The sequence below is a fragment of the Solanum stenotomum genome, chromosome 12, assembly GCF_019186545.1.
Source record: "Solanum stenotomum isolate F172 chromosome 12, ASM1918654v1, whole genome shotgun sequence".
Classification (NCBI taxonomy): domain Eukaryota; kingdom Viridiplantae; phylum Streptophyta; class Magnoliopsida; order Solanales; family Solanaceae; genus Solanum; species Solanum stenotomum.
This window is the reverse complement of record NC_064293.1, coordinates 9194762-9215231: the sequence shown is the minus strand read 5'-3', so window position 1 is coordinate 9215231 and position 20470 is coordinate 9194762. Positions and strand designations below refer to the sequence as shown.

Here is a 20470-nt window from a genome sequence, read left to right as displayed (position 1 = left end):
TTGTGGACCTTTGGTTTATGATTTGTTGGTTTAGAAAAGTGTAGTTTCAGATTCCCTTGATTTTGTCTACTTTATTCCATTACTTTGTCTACTTTATTCCACTACTTTATTTTTTGTTGGGATTTTTTGTTTGTATTCATGCCTCTATGTTGTGGACCACTTTGAGTTAATAAGAGATAATGCTTCTTTAATTGTTAATTGTGGACCACTTTGAGTTAATAAGAGATAATACTCAATGTTACTAATTGAAATTCTTAACTCAATGTGACTTAATTAACTAACTTACCTACTTTAATCCTAATGTGACTAACTTACTTTATGTGGCTAACTTACTTAATCCAAATGTGACTTACTTAACTAATTGACTTACTTAATCCTAATGTGCTTACTAATTCAACTGTGACTTACTTAACTAATATGACTTTCTTAACTTACTCAATGTGACTTAATTAACTAACTTACTTACTTTAATCCTAATGTGACTAACTTACTTTAATCCTAATGTGACTTACTTAACTTACTTATTTATGCTTACTAATTGACTTTCTTAGCTCAATGTGACTTAATTAACTAACTTACTTATTTTAATCCTAATGTGACTAACTTACTTTAATCCTAATGTGACTTACTTAACTTACTTATTTATGCTTACTAATTGACTTTCTTAACTCAATGTGACTTAATTAACTAACTTACTTACTTTAATCCTAATGTGACTTACTTAGCTTACTTATTTATGCTTACTAATTGACTTACTTAACTTACTGTCTTATGCTTACTAATTGACTTTCTTAACTTAATGTGACTTAATTAACTAACTTACTTACTTTAATCCTAATGTGACTTACTTAGCTTACTTATTTATGCTTACTAATTGACTTTCTTAACTCAATGTGACTTAATTACTTAACTTACTGTCTTATGCTTACTAATTAATTTGAATTACTTAACTAATTGACTTACTTAATCCTAATGTACTTACTAATTGACTTACTTAATCCTAATGTGACTTATACTCACTGTTACTTAATTACTAATTAACTTACTTAGTTATGCTTATTAATTGACTTTCTTAACTCAATGTGACTTATTTACTAACGTGACTTATACTCACTGTTTTATACTCATTATTACTTATGTTATTTCATAACTCTTTGTAGGTCATTAACATGGTTGAAGTTACCATATACTTTCATCATGGTGGTGAGTGGCTAACCAGTCCAGAACCACATTATGATAGATGATGTGTGACTTGTTGGAAAGGGTATGATCCTGACCTAATATCTTTTATTGACTTAGTGAATGAGTACATTAATAAGTTAGGTTTTGTTGGTGTGCAAGAACTTATTGTACTTGCTCTAACTGGGAAATATTTTGAAATAATAGGTGATGAGGGAGTTAGGACCTTAACATCTTTTATCTCTACTGAGTATAAATCTATTCACTTGTTTGCTACTGAAGATTGTGAATTGTCTGTTGATGTAATTGATATTGTCATGCATGATGGGTCATTTCTACTTTCACCAATTGTTAATGAGGGCACAGACTGTAGTGAAAGTGAAGATGACAGTAATAATGGAATGGTGTTTAGTTGTTCAGATTATGATACAGATGAATTAGAAAATTTTGTTACTAAAAAAAAGAGGAATATAACTGATGGTTTGCAAGATTATAAGGAGATTGTTAAGGGTATGGCCTTCAAGGACATAGCTGAAGCAAAACAGTTTTGTAAACTTTATGCTCTAGCTAAGAAGGTAGAACTAGTTGTGTTGAAGAGTGATAAAGAAAGATTGAGGTATACATGTGCTGCTGATGGCTGTCCATTTTTACTTCTTATTTCTGGGGATTTGACCACTCCTGGAGTTAGTGTCAAAACACTTGTAGATCATATAGAGTGTGGAATAGCATATGATAACTCTTTAGTAGATTACTCAACAATAGCCTTGTATTTTAAGGACAAATTGCAAAGTGACCCCAAATACAAGGTCAAAGAAATGAAGGCTGATTTACATAGAGTTTTTGAGCTAAATGTAAGTGAAGCAAAGTGCAAGAGAACCAAAAAGGAGATACTAGAGAGTTTAGAAGGTAGCTTTGTAGACTCTTACAATAAATTAGAGGGTTATGTTACTGAATTGAGAAGTTAAAATACAGGGTCTGACATTGTGATAGATTTGTCTAAAGAGGCACTATCTAATGGTAAGAGAAAATTTCTTAGGATGTATATCTGCTTCAAGGCAATGAAGTTGGGTTTTAAGTCTGGGTTAAGACCACTTATTGAGTTAGATGGTACATTCCTTAAAGGAAAAACTAAGGGACAAGTATTGTGTGCTGTTGGTCAAGACAGTAATAACTCTTTCTACCCTCTAGCTTGGGCTGTGGTAGATAAAGAGACTAAGAGGACTTGGACATGGTTTATGCAATATTTGCAACATTCACTTGAACTTCAAAATGGTGAAGGACTGACATTCATATCATATATGCAGAAGGTAATATTATACTACTAATTTGCAATTTATTTACCTTTGCTTGATACTGTTTCTTTTATTAATTTTAGTTGTTTTAATTTGATACTTAGGGGCTGCTTGAAGCAGTAAGGACAATCTTACCTGAAGCACATCAGAGATATTGTGCAAGGCATATTGAGGCAAATTGATGCAAAAGATGGGGTAAAGGTGAGCTGAAAAAGTTGCTATGGTGGGCTGCATGGTCATCATTTACAGAGGAGTTTGAGGACCAACTTCAAGAGATCAAGAAAGTTAATGGAGAGGCCGGACAAGATTTAATAGACAAGTATCCTTCCAAAGCATAGTGCAGAGCCTATTTAGATACAGTGTGCAAAAATCAGGCTGTTGACAATAACTTTACTAAATCATTCAATGCCTGGATACTTGAAGCAAGGTACAAGCCAATTATTAGAATATTGGAAGACATCATGGTCAAAATAATGGAGAGGTTGGCAGCAAAAGAGGTTGCTGTGAGGAAGTGGAAAGATGATGGATTTAGTCCCAAAAGTGAGTTGTTGTTTATTGAGTATTTGAAGATTTCCAAGGTTTGTAAGGTGAGTGGCAATGGGGATAATGGCTATGAGGTTACTGAAGGTGCAAATAGACACATTGTCAACTTAAGAGAGAAAAAATACACATGCAGAACATGGGATCTGACTGAAATTCCATGTTCACATGCAATTAAGGCCATGGAGCACAAGAAAATGATACCAATGAAAGAAATTCATTGGTATTATAGTAAGGAGGCAGCATTGGCAGTTTACAAACACAAGTTACAACCTGTTAGGGGAGAACCATTCTGGAAATGTGATCTTTTACATGCCATTGAACCACCTGAATTGATCAAGCTTGTTGGTAGACCTAAGCTTATGAGGGAAAGAGAAAATGATGAAGCTGTTAAGAGGCAAGAAGTATAAAAGCAAACAAGAAAAGGAAAAGTGATGACATGTAGTAATTGTGGAGAACAAAATCATAATGCAAGAGGATGTGAAAATGTAATTTTCATTTAATCTTTAATTTCATCAAATAATTATTCTATTTTACTATTTAATTCTATATCTTTTATTATGATTAATAAGGCAAAGCAGGGGAAACAACTTACTAAGAAGCAGGGGAAGCAACTTGCTAAGCAAGGAAAAGAACCTGGCAGGGGGAAAAAGAGGCAGCTTAGGAGAGGTTTAGTTGATGAAGATGAAGCTTCTGAGGAAGACATCAACTGCACAGCCCCACAACCAACATAAGAAAGTCAGTTTGGATATGTTTCTTCTAGCAATTATTTTCCAGTAGCTGAGGATGATGATGAAGACCCTAGGCTAAGGCCAAGAACAATCTCAGAAGAAGCTTTTCTAACAAGATTGAAAAAGAAACAGAACCCACAAGAACCAATTGGAAGTAGAGTAATAGGCTTCAGAGATGACAAATTTGGTGTTAATGAACCTAAAAATCTTCCCATAGGACCAATTGGCTTAACTTGGAATGGACAGGGTGCAGTTACTATAAACCAGCTACAAAAGTTGAGGCCAAGAAATGGATGATGCTATTGTGTTGGTACTGTTTTGTATATGTTGGTGCCTATATTAATGTTAAGGCTAAACTTATTTTTTTGCTATGTTTTGTATAGGCTGGTGCCTTAAATGATGTTAAGGCTAAACTTATTTTTTTTGGTATATTTTGTGTAGGCTGGTGCCTTAAATGATGTTTTTGTGATGTTTTGGTTGTACTATAGGTTGATGCCTTTAAGGTTAAAATTGTAGTTTTGGTACTCTGTTTTACTTCTATTGTTTGTATAGGTTGAGTGTATCAGCTAAAACTAACTGTCGTTTTGTTTATATATGACCAATTGAATGTTATATATAGTGTCTTGTATCTGTTGGGTTCTATTGATGTACAATAGTATTTTGCTGTGGTATACATTTTTTGAGACCATTTTCTCTGTCAATGGTCGACTGCTGTGGTAAATTTCTTTTCCTTTTGGTTCTATATTGAACTGATAAGTAAATGATGATTTACTCAAAGGTAAATTTATTGACTGCTGTGATAAGATGATGATGATTTAAGAGGGGTATTTGATCAAATCCAAGAGGCATTCCAGAAATTAATGTGTATGCTGTTTGCAGGTTTCCAAAGAAGTCCAATTTGACAATATTGCCATCCATGTTGAATGGCTTTCCAAGTCCTAGATTTATTAGAGCTAATGGCAGTCACAGAGCTGGTGTTGTGAGTTGAAGAATCACCAAGCAGTCACAGCAAGCAAAGCACGATTTTTAAATTTAAGACTTCATGGATAATGTTAAACCGAGTTTCTGATGCTGTCTGATAAGTAATGGAATTTTTGTTCTCTTAAAAAAAAAGTTAGTTAGATTTTCATGTTGACAGTTTAATAGTGTCTTTGTGCAAGTTTAATAAAACCTGAAAACACGTTTCATAAACAATGGTAAGACAAGCTTTCATTTCATTTTCAAATTCTCTAAATTCAAGGAAAACATAATGGCAATACCAGAAAATTTATCCATCTTCAACATAATGACTAATATAACACAAATAAATACTACAAACTTTAAGGCAAAAGACACAAAACAATGTTCAAAGCCAACACTTGAAATTCACAATACGTTTGAAGGAATAGCTACACTAAATAATGACCAACATTCAAACATAAGATTCACTAATACATAGGAACAGTTGAAATAACTAACACTTGAAACTATAAATACTTGAAATAACTAACACTTGAAACTACAAATACTTGAAATAACTAACCCTTGAAACTACAATTCAACAACATATATTCCTCATGCTTCCAGTTAATCACTTGAAAATTGCAACAACAAATACCACAAACATAGTAAATGACAATATACACAACATCTTCAACTTCAACACTTTAGCTTCCAAATTTCTTGATTTATTCACCTCGAAGTAGTTTAAACTCTCTGAATTCTCCAATTTTTTCCTCAAATTGTCTCTTTCAATCTTCACCGCATTTAACGACTCTCTCAAATTCTCCATTTTCAACGTAGCAACTTCCAATTTAGTCTTCAATAAATTAACTTCAATAGAAGAATTTTCTGAAGAACTGTCTTCCCACCTCCAAAATTTACAATTTTCAAACTAATAAAAATAACAGAGAAGAACTCATAATCACCAAAATACAAGCAGAAATCATATTAATTTACATTTAGCGAAAAATGTACCTTAGGTTTTGAACATCTATAAAATCTTCTTCCAGGGTTCAATGAAGTCCTTGAAGTGAAACAACGAGCCAATTCACCACAAAAACAAGTCATTATCATGGAGGTACTAATTGAATCACAAGAACTTTCAGACATGGTTTTAGGTCTGATTTGAGGGAGACGACAGATAGATGAAATCGAATGGGATATTTGGGTACCTTTGACGAACACAAGTTGAATCAAAGAACACACGATAGATTCGACGAAGACAAGGTGGAATCGATGAAGACAATCTGGAATCGCGGCGGATAGTTGGATACGGGCGACGACTAGGTTTTTGGTGTGTGAGATACGCGGTGACCTCTGACTAGGGAAAAGGGACGAATTTGGGTGTTTTAATTAAGATTCCTTTTAGAGGAAATTGGGTGGGTATTGGGTTATGGGGTGGATAGTTGGGTTATGGGTTTAAAAAAAGGGTCAAACGGGTAGTTCAATAGGAATAAGACACGTGTAAGCAATTAGGGGTCCGCTAGTGAGAGGGGTATATGTGTACCTATAATTGGACGGAAGGGGCTTATGTGGACGCAAAGTATAACGGAGGGCATATACGTACCATTTATTAAAGTTCGGGGGTAAATCCGTCCCTTCTCCCAATAACTATTTAAAAAAGTTATTTTAGTATTTATTTAATGGATAAAAAGTATATAAATAGAGAATAATACAATTAAAAATAAAAACAATTTTCTTTTTAATCACTAATAAAAACACAAATAATCAATAATTTTGACAAATGAAAATTAAAAGATTTACTAATTTGGAAGTCATTTTCAATGTATAACGAAAGAAGTGATTAATTAAATGGACAAGTAAATGACATTGTTACCCCTGGGTTTTAGGAGAAAGGGCTAAACTGGTTTTGGGATTCATACGCAAGGGTTATTCGAACAGTCTGCAATTGCCGCTGCCATCGATTCGTCAACTCAAAACTCAAGGTCAGTCACTCCAAAATAGTTTGGGTTATCAAATCCAATATTCATCTTTTCTTCTCAATTTTGGGTATTCATGGGGGTTTCTTCAAACTTTGATTTGTCATTTTGCGGATTCTGTGTTTCATTTCGACCACCGGTTATTGAAGTGGTGGACACTGCATTGTCAGTCCTTGCCGTACAATCTGTAGCTTAGGAACTACGGATAATGAGCCCTAGCGGTAATCTATACTTCTTTATTTGGGTGGACCTATTCAAAATTAATAGGGAAGTGCACATATAACTGATTTCAGGACCCTTAAACTTCTGATGTTAGGTTATGGGCAAAGTTCCAACTTTAGACATGTTTGAAATTACATAGCTTTTTTCGTCTCAAGTTTGGACTTAATTAGGCTTGATGGGAAATGTTTGTGTTTAACTTAGACATATTTGATCAAATGGATATCAGTTGGAGATAACTTTTGGTTAAGCTTGCTTTAATATACTTCTGTTCATTAAGATTGGTGTTGCTCATCATCATTAGTAATAAGTTATATAGATATATGTGGTGAACACCCATGATACATGTTATTAGTAAAGATACCTGTTGAAATGATTCATGTTCCTTTATGTTAATTTGCATGGATTCTTTTTCGTTTTACTCTTTTGGCCTTTCCTTTGTTCATTGTCTACAACATCTTCTCACCTAGGAATACATACTCTTTTTATTTTATGAGGTAAAGTGACTGCCTTTTACTAGGACATTTGATTCTTCTCTCTTGCAGCTAGGGACAAAGAGCTCAGTGGGTGTTTGGACACCCATGGCCTTTAAATTGTGGGTCTGCTGTTGTCATCCTAATTTATTACTTTTGAATGTTTGGCAGGGAAGCTTCCCTTTGTACGCCACTTGAATTTGAATTACTCAAACTAACAGGGAAACATCAAAGTGGATTTAGGATATTGTTAGACTATATTTATAGTAGTTCAAATTAGTGGCCTTCAGGATACATAATAGAAAACCATTCACATTAATTACCTCCATTATAGATGATGAAAGATTGTCTTTTAGGGCAAAAGAGAAAACCCTCCATGTCTGGTTCTTAATGTTGTCTTTTTTCTTCTTTAGCGGATGTGACGTGATTACAATTAGAATTGGAAAGATTGAGCTAGCCTAAAGAGAAAATGAATTGAGATCCTCTCTTGAACAACTTTGCCTATTGATATTGAAAACACTGATTGAGAAAAGAGGGAGAAGTTTGTATTGATTGACTTTCTGAATGATTACAATCAACAGGAACTAACACATATATGAAATCTGCGTAATAGAAAAGAATAAGAAAACAACTTCCAGAAAACAGTTATAGCTAACTCTAAGTGTTTTAACAACCTAACGGCCGGACCTCTCACGTGCAGCTCACGCGAGGTTTATAACAACAACTAGCTAACTTCTTCTACAAAATCCAAATTGAGAAAGACACATTAGGATCATATCAACTACCCACCTTGTACTCAAGGATTGAAGTGAGGGAACTGTTGCCTGAAAGAGGGATAGTCCTCCCAAGTACTGTCCTTATCAGCAGTACTAAACCATTGATCAGAAGCTGAGTAGTAGCCTTTTCATGCTTCTGGATCAATCTTCTATCCAACACTACTTCAGGCTCCGAAAGGACAAGACCAACTTCAGTTTGAACAACATGCAGGGTCACAAAAGCAATATGAGATCCTAACTTTCTTTTCAACTGGGAAATGTGAAAATTGGGGTGGATCTTGGAGGCAATAGGCAACTCTTAAGTGTAAGCAATATCTCCGACCTTGGCTAAGATCTTAAAAGGTCCAAAGGACATTGCTAAAAGCTTGTGATAAGCATGAGACCTCAAGGATAATAGCCCGTAAGATTGAAATTTGACGTAGACCTAATCACCAACACTACAGGATCTGTCAGTCCTCCCCTTTATCAGCCAACAACTTCATTTTACTCTAGGATCTCTCAAGGTGGAACTTAATGGTCCTCAATGTGGCTTTTCTTGTCTGCTACCTCCTATCAACCAAATCCAGTTAGGAATCAACATGTAAGGAAGCAATGAGGGTGGCTGTTAGCCATAAACGGCTTCATAGGAGGGCATATGCATAGAGGAGTGGTAAGAAGTATTATACCACAATTCATCTAAGGATAACCATTGTGGCCACTCCTTAGGCATCTCAAAGGTCATGCACCTCAGAAAACATTTTAGCATCTATTGACCGCCTCAGTTTGATCATATTGGCATCAGTCGGAAATAATTGGTTAAGCTTGCTTTTATAGACTTCTGTCATTGTGTCGTCATTAAGATTGGTGTTTCTCATGATCATTAGTGATAAGTTATAGATATATGTGGTGAGCACCCATGATACAGGTCATTAGTAAAGATACCTGTCAAAATGAATCATGTTCCTTTTCTTAATTCACACGGATTCTTTTTATTTTACCCTTTTGGCCTTTTCTTTGTTCATCGTCTACAACACACCTGACATCTTCTCACCTAAGAATACATGCTTATTTTTTTTTTCACAAGGTAAAGTGACGGCCTTTCACTAGGACATTTGGTTCTTCTCTCTTGTAGCTAGGGACGAACCTCCATAGAGCTGAGCTGGTGTTTGAGCACCCATGGCTTTAAATTGTGTTTCTGCTGTTGTTTGCAAGTTACACTTTTTTATGACTTAGATAGGTTGTTGTAGAGAGCATGGCTATAAAAAAGACAAAGGTATTGCAATTGCACAAAAGAAAATACTCTTTGTTTTGTTCTCAACAATAAAAAATAGGTGTATTGTTAATCTCCTCAGGTTTAATGAAGCTCCAAATTTTATATTTTTGCTGTCCATTAGACAAATGGTAATATATGTAGGGAGTCTGGACTTAAGCAAATGCTGTATTAGTTTAAGGGAGTTTTTCAGAAACTTATTCTATATGATTGACTTAATGTTTGGGTGTGATTCTGTCGGTAAATTGGCATGTACACTGTGCAGAGGATAGCTTCCAGTGTAACATATACAGTGATGCTCTTGTCAACTTGTTACAGTTATGCACTTGTTAACACTAAACACTTATTAGTGTAAGAAGCTTTAGTTGTGCATATTGCATGACATATACAGTTATGCACCTGTTAACTTGCCTCTAATTGATGGCTGAAACTTTTTGTTTGTGTTCTTTTTTATCCTAAGTGCTCTATATAATCTGGAAGTGGAGTTAGAGCTTCCATCTTTTTCTGGTAAAAGCTTCAGTTGTGTGTAATGTTTACAGTTATACACTTGTACACTTGCTTCTCATTCATACCTGAAACTTTTTATTTGTTCTTTTTTATCATACCTGTTCCTGTATAATTAGGAAGTGGAATTAGAGCTTTCATCTTCTTCTTCTTGATATATCTTCTTTTATCTATAAAATAGTTATAGTTGTGCTTAATATATACACTTGTAAACTTGCTTCTCATTCACACCTGAAACTTTTTATTTGTCTTTTTTATTCCAAGTGCTGTCACTGCATTGTTTGGAAATGTAACTAGAGTTTCCATATGACCTTATTGTTGGTTTTTTCAGGTTGTTGATTGAGCTTTCAGAAGGATCAGTAGATGGTTACTTTCTAGTCCAGTTCCCTGTGCAGTAGAATTTTGGAAATGAGTTTGATTTCACGACTGAGGCATCATTTGCCTTGTGCACTCTTGAGACAATCTGTTCAATCCAATGTGGCTAACTCCCATTTTGTTACCTCAACTGTCTTTACTCGACACTTTGGTCAGCCTGCTAGGAAAGAGGAAGAAGAGGAGGAAGAGGTAGAGATTGACCAGAGAAAGCTTCCAGCTGATTATGATCCTGCAAATTTTGATCCTACGGAGCATCGCAGTCCTCCATCAGATAGGGTATGGAGGCTTGTGGATGAAGTTTCGGGACTTACCTTGGTTGAAGTTTCAGAACTGTCTTCCATTCTTATGAAGAAATTGGGTATGACCGAGCAACCAATTGTTGGGGTTATGAAGGCAGGGGCTGCTGGATTGGCAGCAGCAGCTATGAAGGGACCAGAAGCAGCTAAGGAGGAAAAGAAACCAGAGAAAACTGTTTTTGAACTTAAACTGGAGTCATATGAGCCTGCTCAAAAGATAAAGATAATCAAAGAAGTCCGAAGTTTTACTGATTTGGGACTCAAGGAAGCAAAGGACTTAGTCGAGAAAACTCCAGCTGTTTTCAAGAAGGGAGTGTCAAAGGAAGAAGCAGAACAAATAATTGAGAAAATGAAAGCTGTTGGAGCAAAAGTTGTTATGGAATGACCATGAACAAAATATCTTCTCTGATATCAGGTTCATCCAAAAGTATTTTGAAACTAGATTATGCTTCATTCAGCTATGCAATTTTGTAGTCTGCTTTTCATTCCTTTTCCAAAACCACTCGGTGTGGCTCACGAATAAGTTTGTCCATCGTGTTTAATTGACATGCTTAGCTGAAGATGAACACGACTTAGTTGTAGTCTACTCTTCTTTGATTCTACCGTGGGATTAATGATTCTTTTCTTATGGGTAGTTGATTTGGAAGGTATTGTGTTTGGTTGCATCTAATATACACGAGAGACATGGACTTTTCTCTCTTGTTTCAATATGTTGTTTGCAGAATCCTTATGCTCGACTTTATTCCTTATGAACAGTAGTGATTCTTAAATCATTTGAACTTGCATCTTTTACAAAGGTGAGATTATATTATTTTCTCAATGAGGGCATTTTTACAGTAAACAGAAAAACCAAATTAGATAATTTCTAGAAGAATTCCATTTTCTCTTACATGATGAAAGCATTTTTCTCATATCATCTCCCTCAGATACCTTCTCGTGCCATTAAAGAGAGTTCTGCAATATTACACAAAAATCAATGTTAACTATTATTATTATTATATTTTTAAAAATGAAAATATTAAAGATAAAAAAAAAAAAAATGGTCATAAAAGCATTTACTCTCCAACTTCCTTGTTGAATGTTTGTGTAAGTTGCTCAGGATTTTCATTGTAAGCAGCAAGAGAAGACTGGAGGGCTTCTTCAGCTCTCTTTTCCAAATAAGGGTCAAAGTCACCAATGTTGGCATGCAATTTTGGGATTAAAGATGCAAATAACACAACTGAAAAGAGAAATATAACTGAGTAATTACATCTAAGAGAGGCCATTGTTTTCCTTTTTCCTTCACAACAGCTATCTCTTTTCTTTTCTTTGTTTTTAGTAATTATGGTTGCAGAAATGATGTTTTTTTTTTATATACAAAAGGATACAATGATAGGGAGTAACTTAAGGGGAACAACGGATAACTAAATAATAAAAAATTGAGGTTGACACCAACGGTTTACCTAATTTATTACTACTTGTGAATGTTTGGCAAGGAAGCTTTTTCGTGAATCTGAATAACTCGAACTAATAGAAAAACAACAAAGAGGATTTAGGATATTGTTAAACTATATTTATAGTTGTTCAAATCAGTGGCCTTCTGGATATATAATAGAAAATCACTTTAATTAAGGAGAAAATTTTCAAAACTACAATATTTTAGCATCTAATAGGATTCCTTGTGAACACTTTCAATATTTATTTAAAATGTCAATATTTTGGTTTGTCATAATGCTGATTGGAAAGAATCATAGTAGAAAACATTTCAAAAAAGTAAAAATGTTTCCCTTAGTTTTTTTATCCTTACTTGTTTGAACTTTTTTAAATATGATTTTATCTGAAATGTATTCGGATGAACTTCTTTAAATATGATTTTGTATGTCATTATTTTAAAAGGAAAAAATCACACCATATACACATTTAAGAGACAATATTACGGGCTTTAAACATACTCTTAAAAAATTCTTACTTATAACAGTTTATTTACGGGTTATAACACATCAATTAAATTTAAGTTTATTTAAAAATCAATTACAATTTAATTTAATAAATGATTAATCTCTTTATATTTTTATATTATTAATTATTAATTTAATTTGATTGCAGTTCCTTTTTTAAAACAGAAATTATCAGTTACACAAATTTAGGAATTTACATTGATTAGAGTTCCTTGATTACCGTTACACTCCAAACCNNCCCCCCCCCCCCCCCTCCCACGCCTATCCAATACTACACGCCACCACCCTACTATCCCACAATCACAATCGTCCCTCTCGTCTTTCTCACCACCCCACTACCACACATTCACAATTGTCCCTCCCATCTTTTTCACCACCCCACTACCCTAACTTCACAATCGTCCCTCTCGTTCCGTTTCTCATCATCATCATCATGTCGAAGAAAATCATTGTACCGCCTCGAAAGAGTCCTCGATTAGTTGAAGGAACTTCTACGGATGAAGTACATGCTCCAACTTTCAACATATTGACTCAAACCCCGTCACCAAAAAATGTTGAAACTCCGGCAAAGGGTGGTAAACTGCCACAATGATACCATTTTTTTATGAGCACGAGATTTTATGGTAAAAGACTTGATCTGTATGCCAATGAACTCTCCAAATATGTTGACAAGTCTCAATCCGACCCACTTGAAGTCAAGCATATGATGCATGTGCCTTAACAAGAAGATAGTTCCAAGTATGTATTTCTATACTTTACTGATTTCATCAGAAAAGTTAACTTAATTTATTTCTTAAAATGATTTTTCTTTTAATTTTTTTCGGTGATTGTGGTTTGTACACATGCCTATTTGCTGAATATATCAGTAATGGTGTTTTTGATATGCGTTATGTTGATATCGATGCAAAGTACCATCGTCAAATGTATGCCACAAGCATATGACATTATGGAAAGATAAAGAATAAGGATGATGCGATCAGTGAGAGTGAAGTAACTGGTACGGTTGCTCAAATTTGGTGGATCTCGCATAGCAAAGAACATGCTTCGGATACTAGCAATTGTCCTACACCAAGACCACTGAAAAGAAATTTGAGATAGTTGATTGTACCTTCTACTTTTTAGAATTACATGTTCTTTTAACTTTTGGACAATATTTTCGTGTTTCAGTATTTGATGATATAAAATAGTCACCGTTTTATTTCAATCAGATACCATCTACATATGAATTACTGATTGACTATTATAATTATACAGACTACATACCATTTGGGTACACCATTTGGAAGATATATTACACATTGAGTATAACAGTTTTCGGGATGACAGTTATATACAAACTGCATACCAATTGGATTCAGCATTTAGACTTACTGATATTACTCTGTATTACTAACTAGAAATAAAAAGAATACCAATTTTTATAGTTCATTAACTAACTTTGTCTTATAATTGATATCCTGTACACTTATGGCATCCAAATTCATTTATGATTGATTTTTTTTACTTCATATTTTAACACAAAAAATAAAAAAATAAAAAATAAATGAAGTTGGTATCCAACCTGTATAAATACGTTGAAGATGTGATTATGCCAATGTATAATAGTGATCATTGTATTTTGTAACAACCTCAATTACATCTTGTTTTATATTTATTCAAGTTGGACACCTAATGGATACCAAATTATTACTAATTGTAAATTATATTCTCTTAACAACCATGGATTAAGTACTTTAAAGATGTATGAAATTGGTATACAATTTGTATAAATACTGAAAGAAACGAATATGACAATCTAAAACAACGATCATTAACTTTTGCACCAACATTAATTACATCTTGTTTTATTTTGATTTAGAGTAGAACATCAGTTAGATACCAAATTAATACTCATGTAAACTTACATTAAATAATATCAACTACTATTAGGATACCAAATGCATACCATAATTACCTTATATAATTATCACTAATATGAACACTATCTTATATATTAAACTGGAATGAACTTTATTTCCAGCAGTATGCAATTTGTATGATTAATGAATGAATTTTGTATAAAACATGAACAGTATATTAAACACTTAGTTGTAATGCATTTCATACCAATTCTATTTCATATCAAAACAAAACATGAGTCTAAAAGACAAAAAAAAACAAAAAAATTATATAGTCTAAACAACAATTACAGAATCTTGATTATCCATTGGTATATTCTTCAAAGTTATGCACAATGAATATTTCGTAAAGAAATCTACATTAGCTTTCTTTTTATCTAAAAAAATCCGCTCACCAACATCATTGTGGATACTAACAGGTGACATCGATCACTAACTATATATTTTATCTCTATATCATTAATATTAACATCTGTCATAAGCTGCGATTTTATCACACTTACTAGACCACTATACAGACTAGTAGATAATCCCCGACAACTTAAAATCAATACATTTCCCTGTTTCATTAAAAAAATAACAGTTAGTCTTACATAATACAGAGCAATTATAAATATGTTGTATTTATATCAACTTTTCATACCAAAGATAATACGAATTTAATCCACAACTTCATTCTACTCACACAAAAATTACACACACTCGTCATTACTTATTCATACAAATATCATTCAGACAGTATAACAAAATTCATACCATAAAACAGATTTCATAAAAAAATAATATTTCACATTTCATACCAACTTAATACACATTCCATACAAATAATCATAGTTCTTACTCATTTTTTTTACACAATACTGATTAATTTTTCATACCAATTTCATTCTACTCACACAAAATTACACACAATCGTCATTACTTATTCATACAAATATCATTTCAAACAGTATACAAGAATTCATACCATAAAACACATTATATAAAAAAAAACATTTCACATTTCATACCGACTTAATACACTTTTCATAGAAATCATTATACTTCTTACTCATATTTTTAACACAAAAGTAAATACATTTTCATACCAATATCATTCTAGTTACTCTACCAAATTCATTTCAGCTTATACATTTTAGTTATATTTTCAGAAAAAAAACTAGTAATCCATATATTTAAATTTGCATACTGAATCCATCTCATTATTATTATCAAATTGACTAAAGAAATTCCAGTTTCATAACAATGTTACAACAAATTTCATAAATTTTTTTCCACAAATTTCATAACTTTACAACGATAAAACTATTAATATTCTATACATTTATAATCAAATCATTCATATATTAAGTCAATTTCGCAAGAAATCATGGTATAGTCAGTATACAAAATAACCAAAAAAAAAAATGTACCAACAAAATCATAGAATGTCATTAATTACAGTTTCACATAAATTAGTATGTATTATGAACTAAATGAATGGTTTATACAAAAAACATCACAACTTAAATATAGTATACATAAATAAAATCACAAAATGTGATTTACAGTTTCATTGCTATTTTTTTTTTGTTTTTTACATTTTAGTAATATACAAATACAAACAATAAATCATAAACAATACTAACCTTAGAGCCGTCAATATGGGCAAGGCCTGTTGGGCCGGTCTGGCCTAACTCGGGATTTAATAGGGCTGGGCTAAAATTTTTGGAGCCCATTTAAAAAAAAAGGCTTTTTAGCCCAGCTTGAATAAGCCTGCTGATTTGTGGGGCTTGAGAAATATAGGTAGGGCCGGCCCGTGGGCTAATACAAATTAATTAAAAAATATAATATAATATTAAAATTTAAAATTAAAGAGATCCAAACTCAAAATCTATTTAAAGTTTTTTAGGAAATCACTAAGTATAGTAGCTGCATCCACCATGAAAATGTCCAAACACTTGTTGCTACTCGAAATTGGTTACATGGTTTTTCTCAAACTGGTAATATATTATTTGTGGATTTGATTAACAAGTAGTAACATTAACACCATGTAATATTGTTTTGTCGATATTTATGATAATATTTTTAAATTATAATTTATAATTTAATTTAATAATTATAAAAAAATATATAACTTTTAAAAAAGTGGGTTGGCCCGGCAAACCTGTAGCCCACGTACTTGTGGGTTGGGCCGACCGTTTTCTGGCCCACACCAAAAATGGGCTAGCCTGGCCTGGCCCGTAAAATGTCAAAGTTTGTATGGGTTAGCCCGGATGGGGTGGGCTAGTCCATATTGACAGCTCTAACTAACCTGAAGGATCCCATCTTCCATCATGTTTAATTAATATAGATAAGGAGTCATCCATCACAACAAAATGAAAATTTTTCAAACAAAAAAAAAACTGAATTTATTCGTCAATGGCAAGAATTATGGGGAAAAAAACGAAGTGAGAGAAACGTTGAAGAAAATGGATAAAATCAGATTTTTTATTAATTTTAACAAATTAGAGTGAATTAAGGAAGGTAAATATTCCTAATCAGTTTGAATCTCCTTAATTTATGCTAATTAAAAATTATCATCAATCAATTCAAATTTAATTAATACTCCTACTTCTGTTTTTTTGCTTTTTTTTTAATCAAAATTATTTTATTTTTCTTTTTTATCTTTTTATTTTTTTCAAAACAGATTTTTACAATTACTTAAAAAATCCTTTTTTTAAAAATAAAATGTTACAACTTGAAATTTTTTAATGTTACAACTTGAAAGTTATATTCTACTCCTACAACTTGAAAATATTAGTCTAATATTTGTCATTTATAAAATTTTCACATTTTAAAATGTAATTGAAATATAAATTGTGAGTGACATACAATAATGACTACATAATAATAAAGTAATACAAATTTGTTGGCATTCAAATTGAGAATGGAATACAAAGTGATAATGGAATACAAACTGAGCACGATAAATACTCATTTCAATTGAAAAGATAGACCATACAATTCAAAACTTGATTGTATACCATTAAGATGAATTCAAATCTAAATACAAACTACCTGGTATATAAAGTGATATTGAAAATACAAAATGAGCCAAATAAAATACAAAATCTATTTTACTAATGCAATTAGTATGAATACGTATATAAACTATATTTTGGTTATTTAGAATTGAAAATGAATATAAAATTAAATCTAAATACAAACTATCTGGTGTACAAAGTGATATTGAAAATACAAAATGAGCAAAATAAAGTACAAAAGTGATATTGAAAATACAAAATGAGCAAAATAAAGTACAAAATATGTTTTACTGATGCAATCAGGATGAGTACCTATATAACATAAACAAACTGTATTTTGGTTATTTAGAATTGAGAATGAATACGAAATCAAATATAAATACAAAACTTGATGGTATACCATTAGGATGAATACAAAATCAAATCTAAATACAAACTATTTGGTAAACAAAATGATATTGTAAATACAAAATAAGCAAAATTAAATAAAAAGTTTGTTTTACATATGCAATTAGGATGAATACCTAAATAATGAATACATAAATAAATTGTATTTTGGTTATTTAGAATTGAGAATGAATGGACAATTTAGAACTTCGATCCGACAATCGATTCATCAAGTTCCGTGGATTTGAGTCTTCTCGAAACCATCCATAAAGCGGCGACGCAGATTTGAAACCCGACAGGAAAGTAGCCCGAGCCCGATAAGCAGAGAAGTCTTAGAGTCTTTTCAAAAGTCTTTTACAAATATTTTTAAACTTGTTTTAAGACTCGAGCTTTGAGTTGAGTAAGAGTAAAAGAGAAGTTCATTTCTTCAAAATAGTATATGGAAACTAAGTATTCCCAAAGAGTAAATGTTTTCACATTTAAGCAAGAAAACCTTTGAGCTAGTTTTTGAGTAATTATCTCAAACCATAGAAAGAGTTATGTTTTTAAACATATGAGCTGATTATATTTTGGGAGTAGTATTGAACACCAATATGGGGACGAGTTCATAATAACTCAAGTCTCTATAAACCATGTAGCCAACGTGGGTAGAAAGGGTCATACTTTTTAGATGATTCCTTAATGCTTTTTAGCATAGACAAGTGGATCACTTAGTTGAGGCGTTCTATATTTTGGCAAGTTATATGACAGTTCTTGCAGCGTGGGTGAGACACTGTATCATCACATAGCTCATAGTGATGATTGTCTGTTAGAGAATCTCCCAAACATAGTTTATTTTTGTATTATTATATACAACTGAGATATTATGGTATTTTCAATACTTTGAGATGTTATCTATTGTTTTAAATACTCTATATAAACTGCATCTCTACTGTTTTTTATTTCTGCATTTAGTTGAGTATCCATGATTTGAGTAAGGCTGAGGTAAGTGTTTCTTTCAGATTTCAGTTCAAGCTTATGTCATGTTTAGTTTTCCCCTCGCATGCTCGTACATTCAATGTACTGATGCCATTTGGCCTGCATCTTTTATGATGCAGATACAGGTAACCATGATCAACATCCAACGCTTCGTTGATCCAGTTGAGCATTTCAGAGTCATTTGGTGAGTCTCCTTGCTTTCCAAAGGATCCCTTTTATTGATTTGGTACTTCAGTTGTTAGGATGATTGGGGGTCTTGTCCCAACATCCCTCATAATATTAGAGGCTTCATAGACAGTTATACACTAGTAGCTCATTAGTCTTATTCATTTTAGTTGTTTGATTATAAGACTTGAGTTGCCTTTATGGCCAGTTGAATGTTTTCATTTATGCATTCTAAGTTTGATTCATAAATTTATCTCTTGATTTATCCGGAGGTTGAGTAAAGTCTTCCGCTGAGTAGTAAGTCAGGTCAAGGGTTCGCTTGGGGCCAGCAATGGTTCTCAAGTGTCAATCCCGCCCAGGGTGTAGGCTCGGGGCGTGACAAATAGCATAGTAAATTAATTGTTTTAGGATACATTATATTTACTAAAATAATGACATTATGACATTTTTAATAATTATTTTAAAGTGTAGATGATTTTAATAATTATGTTAGGAATTTTGACTAGTTTGTTAATTTATTTTCAAAAGAACAACATTTTAGCATTTAATAGGACCTCTTAGCTACACTTTCAATATTGATTGAAAATAGCTATATTTTGATTTTCTATGGGGCTGATTTATGTATTTTTTATTTGATTTAACTTAATAGAATACAACTAAGAAATAACAAATTAGAGAAAATCAGGAGAAAGATTCTTTCAAATAAGGTAAATAGTGTTAAAAATATATCATTACTTATGTTACAAATTAGGAGACAAAAATGGGCGACAATTTGCGATTACATAGTTTACAAAACTTCTTTCGTCTTCCTCATCCTCCACTAGCGACTTTCAATTCTTCATTGACGATCCTCCTTCTTCGTAGAAGGCAAGACGATTGATTAGGGGTTTTTGAAGATAAAAAGGAGATCAATATCAGTGAAGAAGATTCTTTATCTTCTTCCTCAAACTCAATTAGCGACTGATAATTGTCCTTGAATTGAATTTGCCATTGATAATCATCTTTCTTCCTCAAATTCAATTTAATTCATCAGTTTTTTTGCTAGAAATTTAGAGATCGACATCGGTGAAGTTTTTATTGAACACAAAATTAGAGTAGTGGGAGGTAATCGACCGAAAAAACTCATAGAGTAATTGTATTAATCGACAAAATTGTATTCACAATAATTTGATGTTCAGAAAGTTGTTTTTCTTCATAGAGTAATTGTATTTTATTAAGAACATTGTAATTCTTTAGTAGTTTGTATTCATTCCAATACGTATGACAACTGAATTGTGTATTTGTATCTTTTTTTCAAAATGTCAGTTTAGATAGGGAAATGGTTAACTAGATGAATAGAAATTATGAAATTGAAATTGTATTTGTTTTGAATTTCAATTGTATATTTTGGAATGTATTGGAATTTATATTCAGTTGGATCTGTGTATTTGTTTTTGTGTTCAGTTGGCATCCAGTTTTTGTATTCAGTTGGCATTCTAATACGTATGAAAACTAGAATGAATACAAATACAAATATCATATATATTGGAATGTAATGTATTCATT

The 20470-nt window shown here is 32.4% G+C and overlaps 3 protein-coding genes across 5 annotated transcripts in view; 1 reads left to right on the top strand and 2 right to left on the bottom strand.

The window, feature by feature from the left end:
• LOC125846928 (urease accessory protein D) overlaps window positions 1–20470 on the bottom strand; it is a 586865-nt gene that overhangs the window by 13818 nt on the left and 552577 nt on the right. The window lies entirely within an intron of this gene.
• Window positions 6543–11291, top strand: LOC125846931 (uncharacterized). Of its 2 annotated transcripts, none has more exons than XM_049526635.1 (2): window positions 6543–6669; window positions 10216–11291. In XM_049526635.1, the coding sequence occupies exon 2, from the start codon at window positions 10293–10295 to the stop codon at window positions 10938–10940; it is 648 nt and encodes a 215-aa protein (XP_049382592.1). In that variant the 5' UTR covers window positions 6543–6669; window positions 10216–10292; the 3' UTR covers window positions 10941–11291. The 2 variants fall into 2 exon arrangements, with proteins under 2 accessions (XP_049382592.1, XP_049382593.1); XM_049526636.1 differs by lacking the exon at window positions 6543–6669 and adding an exon at window positions 6819–6884 and having other exon boundaries at window positions 10216–11258.
• LOC125846936 (probable pectate lyase P59) lies at window positions 11363–11849 on the bottom strand. Its single transcript, XM_049526641.1, has 2 exons — window positions 11615–11849; window positions 11363–11509 (listed from the first exon to the last, which is right to left on the bottom strand). The coding sequence occupies exons 1-2, from the start codon at window positions 11818–11820 to the stop codon at window positions 11464–11466; spliced, it is 252 nt and encodes an 83-aa protein (XP_049382598.1). The 5' UTR covers window positions 11821–11849; the 3' UTR covers window positions 11363–11463.